We start from the raw sequence: 12,312 nt of genomic DNA on the forward strand, positions 1-12,312 counted from the left end.
GGCACCTGGCACTGGCTACTGTTGAAAGACAGGATACTGGGCTAGATGGACCTTTGGTCTGACCTAGTAGGGCCATCCTTATGATTCCCACACCAGGCCCTGGGCTACAATACACTGCATACTCAAACAGGTCCAAATGGATTCAGAAACTCGCAGTTCTTCCTTTCAGGGGCCTATAATCAGAAATTTAGTGACCCAAAATGGCCTTAACACAGAAGTCTTGTTAATTAAATCTTAGGAACAAAGCACAGCATAAGGGTGAAAAGGATTTTATAACAAAAAGTCTACATGCACGTGTATCTTACCTAGAGTCTAACCAGCCTCCTGGTGGGTCTAACCTCTCACACACTCTCTTTCAACTCGCCTGTATCATTTGATACCCGAGAGTTACTCATATGGAAACCAGGAACAGGCTGAGTCTCAGCATCACTATGAATGGCCCTTGTATTGTCCCTCAAGTATTTCCTGAGAAAAGTATATCAGGATTGACCCTTCCTTCCTGGGTGTATTTCCTAACAATCCTGCTACTGAAATAATATTATATGCAGACAGACAAGGTGGGTGAGGTAATCTTTTATTGGACCAACTTCTGTTGGTGAGAGAGATGAGCTTACCAGAGACTTCTTTTTAAAGTCCTTCAGTATAGGCACACAGTAAACATTACAGTAACCAGGTCATGACATAATATTCAAATTATTACAGACAATTCCAAATCCATCTCAGCATGACAAAACAAATTAGTTTAATAAGACAAGTCCTGGTAAACACTGTTTCTCATGAGATTAACATTTTTAAATCAAAATTTCTTTAAAACTTTTAATAAAATATTTAAATGTTTAATACCAACCACCATCCCCTGCATGCATGCTACACTGTGTATATACACAGAAATTTGTAAACACTCATGGAAGTGTTGTGTTCAAGAACGGGCTGGTTAAGATGAAAGAGACAATGGGTGATATCCTGGACCTACAGACATCAACAGTGTTATCACTGATTTCAAAGGGGCCATGATTTCAATGCATGACTTTTGCGCAAAAACTTGTGGGAGAGTCAACGTTTTGTCACAGAAGTCATGACCATAGATTCATAGACTCTAGGACTGGAAGGGACCACGAGAGATCATCGAGTCCAGTCCCCTGCCCTCATGGCAGGACCAAATATTGTCTAGACCATCCCTAACAGACATTTATCTAACCTACTCTTAAATATCTCCAGAGATGGAGATTCCACCACTTCCCTAGGCAATCTATTCCAGTGTTTAACTACCCTGACAGTTAGAAACTTTTTCCTAATGTCCAACCTAAATCTCCCTTGCTGCAGTTTAAGCCCATTGCTTCTTGTTCTATCATTAGAGGCTAAGGTGAACAAGTTTTCTCCCTCCCATGACAAACTTGTAAGTTTTGAAAAACACTTATCAAAATAGTTGAGGTTTTTTCCCCTTCTTTCTTCTTGTGTTTTAGCAGGAAAAAAAAACAACAGTATGCCCCAAAATAGTATGTGATCAATGTAACAAGACTATCACAGTACTTACACACATGCAACCTTACTGCTGGCATTTCCTAACTTTTGAGTGCTTTACATTGTAATCTTAATGTGCTTTTACTGTTGTTTTATATAATCTATTTATAGTTCACCTATATTGCCATGTTATTTGAAGGCTAACATTAATAGCTCTGATTTAATAATCCTTAAAAGCCTATTTTTTTAAATACTAGATCCTTGTTACTATGATGGCCAAATTGCAAGCAAGCGCCTTGCCCAACCTACTCTAAAACTAAGCCCAGAAGCTATGAATTGCTGAAAAAACCAAATTATTCCCTCTCTGGCTGCTGGTTCTCCCTTCTCCCCTGGATATCTGTGTACGGAGTGTCTCATTTAATATTTATAAATCAAATTTCAGGCCCTATTGTGCATGCAGATCCAGAGTACAGTAGCACCTCAGTTACAAACACTTGGGAATGGAGGTTGTTCATAGCTAACTCTGAATAAAACACTAGGATTGTTCTTTCAAAAGTTTGCAATTGAACATTGACCCAACATAGCTTTGAAACTTTACTATACAGAAGGAAAATGTTGCTTTTAATCATCTTAATTTAAATGAAACAGGCACAGTACGTTTCCTTGCTTTGTCAAAAAAAATTAAATTTTCTCTTTTGTTAGTAGCTTACATTTAACACAGTACTGTAGTGTGTATCCCGCTTTTTTTTTTTGGTCTCTGCTGCTGCCTGATCCTGTACTTTCAGTTCCAAATTAGGTATGTGGTTGACTGATCAGTTCGAAACTCTGGTGTTCATAACTCTGAGGTTCTATTGTACATAATTTAAACAGCACATCCTACACTTTTAAATAAATTCTACAGCCTGTAGGAGGTAAAAAATCAGATATAGCACTAAGACAAGACAGAGACAGTATTTCTGTAACTCTTAAAGGAAGCCATTGAATCAAAAGGAACATTTCCAAAGCATGAGATTTCTGTACTATCAAGACTGATTGTCTTGATGTAGGATTACTGAACAGCACCAAAAACATATACCATAAATCACAAAGATTCCTCCAGACATCTGTGTATAGTCAAGCTCTGTGGAAGCAACAGATATCATTTCACTGTATGCCTACATTTTTACATACTATTTTGGGATGCAGTTTGTATTAAACATGCTATTTGTTGTATAGCATGGTGCTTTCAACTAAAGTCTAAGCAAAAAGAGCGTGGCAATTACTGAATACCACAAACACTTTGTTCCCCAACAGTGCCACCTGTATGTAACCTGAAAATCTCTTGCAGATTAGATCTGCCGAACATTTAACATATCCCAGAAGGGGAAACAGCTAATGAGAAATGGCAGAGACCAGACTCAAGGGACCCCCCCACTGACCCTCAGCATGAGGAACTGAGATGGGGTTAGACCCCCACAAGGAATAAAGGGCCTTTTTAACAGCACCTGCAAGGTTTTAATTCAGGCCAAACAGGAAGCGCGAAACCCTTTATTAGTCAACGCGTCTGAGGTGCTGCAAAGGGCCGACTCCTAGCCCCAGGCTCCCCGGCACAGAAAACTCCGCTTCGCCGGCCGTGCGGCTCCACAGGCTGCATCCCAGTGAAGCCTCCTTCCTCAGCCACCGTCTCCCACTGGCCGTCCCCTCCCCCCGGGCAGCGGCAACGCCATCCGCCGGCCCCACCCTTCCCCCTGCGCCCCACCGTCACCTGGACAAGGCCTCCTCCTTCCGTTCCCTCCACGAACCCTACTATCCCCCCGCCTCTATCCTTGGAGGCAAGGCCTCCCCGGAGGGCCGGTCACCGAGCCGAAGGGCTCCTTTGAACGCCATGGTAACCCGCGCCTTCCCGGGTCACAGGGCCTCCTCCACGGGCGTTCCCATTGGCCGCAGCGCACGTGGATGGCGTGCCGCCATTGGGTGGCGATGCAGTCGCTCAGAGAGCGGGCGGGCTGCCGTAGCGCCGTGAGGTTAGGTTGCGTGCCGCCGCTAGCGCGGCTGTATGTGTGTGAGGGCGGGGTGCGGCCGGCTGGCCGTTAGGGGGATGTGCTCGCGGGAGTTAATTCTCCGCCCCTCCTCCCCCCGTCGGAGCCCGTCACGTGATGCGGGTTTAATGTTTACATTCTAAGCGGGCGCCCCTCTCCCCTCTTCCCCGCGCGCCGCCGGCTGGTGACCGTTTCGCTTTCATTTCCGGGCAGCCGCGAGCGCGGAACGGAGCCGACGAGCCCCCGCCCCCACCCGTCCGGTTACGGAGCGAACCGAGGCTCCCCTCCCCGCGAGAGAGAGAGAGAGGCGGTGCCGGGCCTGGGCATCCCGCACCGAGCCGCCGCGGCACAACATGGAGGAGCTGGTGGTGGAGGTGCGGGGCTCCAATGGGGCCTTCTACAAGGTACCACGCGCCCGGGCCGGGCCTCGGGGGAGGGGGCGCGGGGGGGCCTTGGGCAGGAGGCGGTGGCTCCTCCCGCCTATGAGGGAAGGAGAGAGGCCTGGGCTAGACGGCGGCCTGGGAGATCCGGTTCCTCCCGCCCCGTACCTGAGGGGAGGGAGTGGAGCGGGGCTGGGGACGAATGAGAGAGGCCGCCTTGAACAGAGGGAGCTCGGGGGCCCGGAGACTTCGGGCCTATGAGACCTTCGCCCTGCGCGGGCAGGGAGGCCTGGCTCGCCGCTCCCAGTGTGCGAGGGAAGATGCAGAGGGCACGGCGGGGGCTTCTCCCCTCCTAGCGCTGTGGGGACGAGCGGCTGAGTCGAGCCTGAGCGCGGGGGGCCTTGCATTGCACCCCGGCGAGCTCCTGCCGGGCGGGGCCCCCGGAAGCCCATTAACCAGGCAGTCGGGATGCAACGCCACCCCCAGGGTGCTGTTAACGCTGCGGTCGGGGATGCCCCCACCGACCTGGGTTGGAGCATCACTTGGCCTTCAGGCCTGCCCCGCGTTCCTGGAAACCTTGCTGAGCGATACGTCTCCCATTGAAAATGTGGTTTAGCCTATTGGATGTATAGGTGGTGGCGTGTGTGCATTGGTGGTGGGGAGAGCCTTCACTGAGCATGGAGAACACACACTGCCAGTTATTTCTGTTTACTGTTTATAGCCGCTAGTACTGCCACTGTTGTTACATAAAATGAAGAGCATTGGTCAGTATACAGTAGCTCATCATTTGAGTTGTAATAGTCTGTGACCCAGAAGATTAAAAAAAAAAAAATTTGTAAAAACACTGGGTTCGGGCCTACCCCCATTGATGTCAGCTATAGTGGATTCGGGCCCTTTTGTCAAAATACAGTTAACCATAATGGGTTTGATCTGTTCCTGCAAGGTGCTGAGCACTCCTTTCATGTGGGTGTTGAGCGTTCTTAGTGCCTTCAAGAATTTGGCCTAGTATTCAGCAGTGCTCTGTGTTTGTTAATAAACTGGAGATGGATAGAACTGAATAGTTCATCACATATTATAGCATGAAAGAGGTAGGAAGGAGGGTCAAGGACCTAGATAATATTGAGTCCTAGTGGTCTAAAATGACGCCAATGTATACAGGGTTTTAAAAGTTCATTATGTTTAAAATCTTTGTTTTTTTTCATTAAAATATCTGAAGGGGGATGTTTTAATATTTGGTGCCATCTCATGTGTTTTCATAGTAAGAAGAGAATATGAGTGCTAAATAGCGCGTTTGTTGGGTTTGCAGTGTTCCAGTTGAAATCCCAAATCTGTGTTTAGGTACCAGGAAAGAAAATATTGAGCACTCACAAAAGTCACTTTTTTCTTTTCTTTATGGAGTTGTTGATGATTGTTCAAAAGATAACTAAAAATATGAAGTATGGATTTTAGGAATTAAAGATGTAGGGTTTTTAAATGACTGTAGTTTTGTATCTAGTTGTGCACCAGTAATCAAATACATTATATACAGTATGCAGGCTTTGTAGAGTGAGATCATTTAAAACACATATTCTCTCTGGTTAATACCTTATTAAAAGTATGTGATAAGATTACTGAGAAGATATAAAACCAATTTCATGTACTTTATTTGAATGACATCAGTGCAGAAAGTTCTCAGTTTGAGAAATATTGTAGATTTCATGATCCCTTCAATTTTTTATTTGTTTTACACTAGACAAATAAAATAAAATGTACTGGGTTACTTGATCATCTGAGATATATATATTTTATTACCCACATTTCTGGTCCCAGAACAAGTTAGGTGTATGATAAATGGAAGGTTTTGTTGGTTCATGAGTTACTCTGTTCCATAAACTCAGAGTTTGTTTACTAAATGTGAACATCCTTTAGTACATCCAGATTATTTTACAAACATTTCTCTGAATAGAAAATTATATTTTTCTTATATTTTAGAATTCATATAAACTCATTTTAGAGAATAGGAAGGGTAAATAAGAATGGTTTAAAATGGCAAGCAAAATGATCAACTCTAACCCAAAGGTTACTTAGAGGAAACAATACATACGTTCATAAATGTAGAAACCAGTTCTTAAATAAAAAGTTATTCTCAAATGTTTAAGGATTAGTATTTAACAGAAAAGTCATAGTTTATCCAATCTAGTTATATCATCTTTATATTACCATTATATCTGAGCCTCTTGCACTTATTAATTAATTTTCATGCTGCCTTGTCAGATGTCAGTATTATCCCTATATTACAGATGGGGAAACTGAGGCACTGAATGAAATGGCTTGCCTAACGTCATACTAAGTTTGTGATGGGGACCACAAACAGAACAGCTTAAACTCAAGACTATCCCAATGGGAAAATAAGAAATTTCTTCAAGCAGCATCTTGATGGATCCCTCTAGAGTTATAATATTGTAAAACTGTTCATCATCTCATTTCATTTTATGGTATGTTAATATGTAGTGATCATCCTACAATTAGTACTATAATACCACCTTAATTCACTCTGATTGGAAGACGTTTAGCAAAAATACTGTAAATACATTAAATCAGGATACATGCTAATATGTATGGAGTACAAGACAAAGAATAAAGACACTTACTGGCATGAGTTAAGGAATGACCATGTTATTTATGAGTGGCAAAGCTTACGAAGAATTATTTAGGTCATCCCAAATGAAGGTCAGTAGTGTCATCATATCAGTAATACCAACTATCAGTAATACTACTTTTATGCCATATATATTAAAATAAAATGTTTTAGTAATATTCTGGAGAGCTTTTAAAAAGTTGGATATTTTTTATCCCTTTACCAGAAGCCAAGGTGGTTTTTAATACTGTAAGGCCAGTTGTATTAGTGGAGGGGAAAAGGGTAACTTAAAATTGGGGAAGCTTTTGTTTGTACTGTGTCTATTACAGTGGTGCTTAGTCTGTTTGGCATCTAATATTTACTTCAGTTTAATGATCTAAAATAGGTTTTATAAATCTTACTGTCACAAACTTAAGGGCAGATACCTAATAGCCTATCATAGCTAGAAACGAGTACCAAATCACATTTAAAAGGTAGGATTTCTAGCTTTCAAATGGGTAAAGCTCTCTGGCTTGGTTTTTCAGAAGTAATGAGCACTCTGAGCTCTTATTCACATTGCAATGGGAGCTGAGAGTGCCCAGCACATCTGAAATGTAGGATACTTATTTCTAGAGATCCTTGTTGACATGAGATGTTGAACATAGAACAGTTGCTGGTCCCAGATCTAATATTGTCACTCAATTGTGGGTGGATGTTCCATGTTTGAGGATAGAAAGTGTTTTTTACACTACATTGTGTGTATATTTCTTTTTCAGTTGCTGTTTTACGGCTGTTCAGAGGTTTGTAGCTGGAAAAGAGCCTGACCCAAAACCTCAGATTTTGAAAATCTATGAACTTTAGGCATATTTGAAATCAGCCTGACTTTTGTGGCTTCAACCTGAATGTCTTTGGAAGGTTAAAAATGTTAAGTGCTGGCTGATATGGCATTAAGGGGCATAGTGCATGTAAAATAGTTAAAGATGCCAGATAAATGCATTTCATCACAGGGACATCACTAATATGTGTGCTGTACAGTGTTGTTTTATTTTCAGAGGGGAATATTTAAGTACATGTACAGTTTTTGAATGGTTTGTGTTTCAGTGTGGGGTGTAGATACAAAATTTACATCTAATGAAAAATTTATACTAGGAAACAAATTAATAAGCAGGTTTAACCCACCTGTTCTACAGCCTCATATACATAATAATTGGTGATGTTTTAATATCCTTCCCTCTAAACATTTATTCCCTGTCAACGTACTTTAAGAAGTAAAAATTGCAGTTGAGGACAGTGACAGTTTTAGAAAATTGTGTTCGTTTCAGTTACATAGGAAAAATATAAAGGATGCTGATAATATAACTATAGTTAATTTTTCTACAGTATATTAGAGAACTGATTTTAGTATAATATCTTAGTACTTTATATTTTCAAAGAATCGTACAAATATTAATGCCCTCTAACACCTCCTCAAGGTAGGTAGATAATTTTTATTATCCTAATCTTGTAGATAGGGTAAGTGACTTGTTGAAGGCTGCTCCCTGAGCTATTGACAGAAATATGGTTTAGAACTAAGGAGTTCTTGGCTTCTAGCTCTATGTTCAATCTTGAAATCGATGATGCCTATCCATAAGTATTTTTCTGTAATGAATACAAACGCAGTAGAAGGCACAATACAATATACAAAGTAAGAAATTCAGTAGTGTACTTGTTTGTTTTATTTAATTTTACTGAAAATTACCAGTGTTAGGTCTTTTACTGTGTTTATAATCTTTAAATGCATTATGAAACTATTATCGCTTAATCTCATCTTCCATAATATTAGTCTCACATGTAAAATTGATGCCAACCTAATGTGTTGATTAAAACTGGCTAACTTTTTCTCCTAAAGTAGGTGTGTCTTTGGGACTTCTTTTGCCAGAACCAAAGAGGTCACTTAAAAAAAAACACTTAGGATATACTGTGAGCATATTCAATTACTTTAATTAGATAAGAAAATGTTATATGCAGCTGTTTAATTGGATCAATCCTATGCCAGTGGGGTTGGAATATACTGACTGCTTTTCCTGAAAGACACTCCACTTCTTCCATTATCTCTTGCTGTTGATATACTATTGGCATCCTATCAGTCTGTAACGTGGATCCATTTTTGACCTCTCCATCCACTTCCTGTCTGTGGCCAAATCTTGCCATTTCTTCTTCCATAACATTATTAAAATCTGCCCCTTTTTTATTTCCCTGTGGTTCAGTTGCTTGTCCATTGTCTCAATGACTACAGTTTTTATTTTAGATTTCTGGATATTTAACTTGTCTCCATCCAAACTGGTAATGTTAAAATCATCTTTGTCATTTGTTGTTTTAATCCCATCACATCCTGCAGAATTCCCCCCTGGCTCCCCACTGTAGTTTCTTGTCCCTTCTTTCAGGGTTACATAATTCATCCCCAACAGATATCGCCAACCTTGTCTTCGTTTATGTCAATTCCCATCCCCTCCATCCTTCTAATGGTGCCAGCCTGGACATTCTCTTTGTTTCCTTCCCCTGCTGCTCCTTTGTGACTTTTTGCCATTCTGCTACTCTATGTGCAATGCCTTTCCCAGGCTAGTTAGTCAAATTAGCTCACTTTTCTCTTTCTGATTCCTTTGAAGAAAAAACGTACTTCAGCCATCCATGAGCAGCGAGTTAAATGATAAATTAAATCCCACCTCCAACACTTAATTTAATAGTATGGTCAATATATGTATATGCCATACTGAGTAACTGACCATTTTTCTTACTATAACCTTTGTCTCTGCTCTGCTCTTTCTCTTTGGCCCCCTCCCCCCCCTTCTGATCTCCAGTTATTACATCTGATTTTATGCTTTAAACTCCTTGGGACAGGTACCATATCTTTAATTGTTCATGTGATGTGCCTAGCATACTCTTGGGCACTGAAATAATAAATATATTGGTGTTTACAGTAGCATAACATTTACATTTGTAAAATGATTAATAATGAAATTTAGACCATACTATTTGGATCACTGAAAGTAAAGCTTTATTTTGCAGAGTTTGTGAATGTTGACATACTTGAGACCTCCAGTAACATCACAATAAGTTGCAGGGACAGGTTTTATTTATTTATTTTATGTATGTTACTAATGTGAAGCACAGGGATTTAATGTTGTTCAGTTGCCATGATGAAAGTACACCACATGAAGTTTTTCATGTAGGGAAGAGTGAACGACTTCAGTTATTATGCACTTTCTGTTTTTGTGCTCTATGGCCCTATAGCAGTAAGGGCAATCCTTTCTGCTTGTGAGTTTCTGGGGAAAAAAAAAATGATATGGCCACTAATAGTGATCTAGATGTATTTCTCATGCTCTGTTCCTCCCTCCCCTAACTTCTTTCTAAACATCATTCTTGGTGTTATATCTACTCCAACCTTTTATCTTCTCCCTGTTTTCCCTCACCTTAGTCTCCCTCTACCTTTAGTATATTTCATACTCTATCATCTGTCATGCATATTTGCTAAGGCTAGTCTTCCATCCCTCCTTACCCATACACCTATGAGTCTGAAATACACATATCTCTGCATCTTTATATTCCAGTTTTCCCAATCCATCCCTGCGACTTATTGATCTGTGAACAGTGTGGAAACTCTCTCTACACTGGTCTTGCAAAACCTATCTACTCTATTTTCAATGGGACTGGATTTTATTAGTTCCTTGCACTAGAATGCATCAGTTTCTATCCTCCATGGCCCGACTGCCACTGAAATTTGGAACTGGACTTAAACTATACATTTTTTTTAATATATTAGTACATCAGTGCATGTACCCTGTATATCATACTGCTATGTTTAAGCTGACATGCATTTTAAGAAACCCTGCCATTCTCTGCTTGGGCAGAGGTTTTGTGGTCCCAGCTAAAATATTTTGTCAAGCATTTTTCTCTTTATAAGTTCTATAATACTGAAAATAAAAAAAAAAACCAAACTATCATAACTTAGCCGGAGCTGCTTGTTTATAGTGTGGCAAAACTTCATTTTTAATTGAATTTATTCTCATGACTAATTCTTTTATGACAGGAATTGATTCACACCAACTCGTATAATTCTCAACAGTGCTTGCTGTTGTGCAGGTACACTCAACATTTAACTTTATATCAGCTTTAGGACTAGGTGCATTTTCCTCTGGACCATCTAATAGAGGAACAGGGGAAGACAGTGATAGACATTACAGAGATGTGGCATCCACACATAGTCTTCATGCTTCATTGGACATCACAGCAAGAGCAGTTGCATCTGGATATTGCTCTTCATCAGTGTTCCTGGCTTAAGCATTCATGTCTCTCGGTGGACGCTTAAGCCATGTTGAAGATTTCCTTTCTGTGGAAAATTTGTATGGTAAGAAAACAGATGAGACTCATAGAAAATAATTGATGCTAAATCCTCTGCACAGTCTATGTCTCATCTTCAGCCAAACTAGAAAGGTTCAACAACCTCCTCTTTCTGCTACCACAGACAATAATTATGGCAGGGAGTTACCATTCAATCTACCTGAACTTCAGACTAATGACTATGAGAAGAAAGGGAAAAACATCCCTCCAATGGTTATTGTCCTAATCAGTTGCTCATGTGACCTTCACTTTTTCCAAGCAAAACATTTAGTGGATTGTTTTAAGAACACACAGCTTGTCTTCAGTTTGACTACCCTTCCCTTTCTAGGGCCATTTGGGCCATTTCCTTATGGGATGTGGGGAATTAACACATTGTTCTGGCAATTATTGAATTTGGATAGAAGCGCCAGTTACTCTTTCTGCTACCCACCCAACCCTATCCCAGTTCACTCCATGCCACTTCCTGTATTTTTCACGGACCACGTTCAGTGCTTAGAACAGCTTCAGGAATCCTTAAAGATGGCAAAGGCCTCAGCACTGTAAAGGGAAAGATTTCTACTCAGTGTTTCTTCATACTAAAAAAGACATATAGCATTCATCCTGTTATGGTTCAAAGAAAACCAAAAAGATGAATTAAGAAGTTCAAGTTCTTCCTGCTGACACTAGCATCTGTCATTCTTAATTTTTCCCTCAAGACTATTTTGGGGCTCTTGATTTAAGATGTATATTTTCATAATGTAATCAGATAATTTTGATAAGATGATCTTTGCTTTTGCATAGGTGACTGTTACTAATAGTACATAGACCTGCTCTTTTGCCTTTCTGCAGAATGATAGGTTTATACAAAATGTGTGGTACTAATTGCAGTATACTTCAGATGTCAAGGCATCCATGTCTGTTAACATCTAGATCCGTAGCTGGTTCAGACCTGCACATGTCAAACATTTGAAAATGTGTTCACTATTTCAGAATGGGGCACATCTGTCCTAATATTTGTCAAGTGCATATCCTTAATTGCTGCAGTCCTGGACTTATTGTAAGCAAAGACAGAGGAAAGATGGATATGAGATGTATGCAAAATTTGCAATACTCGCATAGGTGTATGTGAACCTAAAGTTCTGTTGTCTTAAATAAATACTATTTCTATACCTATCTCAGCATGTGTGAGACCCTGAAGCTCTGATGTTAGATTTGTTTTCTGTCATACCGGAGAAAAATATTTACTGTATTTTTGGTATGTGTGGAAAGGGAGGCTTTGTAAGTGATATGGCCCAATTTTATAACCAATATGTGTCCTTTCTGAAGGTATTTCGATATAAATAACATTAATGCTTCCTTTAACGTTACTTGAGTGTTTTAAAGAGTGGGCATGCTGTGAAAGGGTCTCATTGTCACTTTGCTTTGACCTCAGCTCAAAAGAGATTATTAGGTCATTGCAGGTTATTGAGCCAGTGTTGAACTTCCTTCTAGAACCATGGTT

The 12,312-nt window shown here is 40.5% G+C and overlaps 1 protein-coding gene across 3 annotated transcripts in view; it reads left to right on the forward strand.

Annotated features, from left to right (window-relative positions):
- Positions 1-3,533: 3,533 nt before the first annotated feature.
- FMR1 (fragile X messenger ribonucleoprotein 1) overlaps positions 3,534-12,312 on the forward strand; it is a 53,935-nt gene continuing 45,156 nt past the window's right edge. Inside the window, exon 1 of one of the 3 annotated variants that reach the window (XM_050964753.1) lies at positions 3,534-3,883. In XM_050964753.1, the coding sequence (XP_050820710.1) occupies positions 3,833-3,883 (51 nt within the window). In that variant the 5' untranslated portion in view covers positions 3,534-3,832. The remainder of the gene's footprint in view (positions 3,884-12,312) is intronic. The other 2 variants (XM_050964751.1, XM_050964752.1) reach the window with 2 other exon arrangements.

Source organism: Gopherus flavomarginatus, chromosome 8 (genome assembly GCF_025201925.1).
Source record: "Gopherus flavomarginatus isolate rGopFla2 chromosome 8, rGopFla2.mat.asm, whole genome shotgun sequence".
NCBI classification, from domain to species: domain Eukaryota; kingdom Metazoa; phylum Chordata; order Testudines; family Testudinidae; genus Gopherus; species Gopherus flavomarginatus.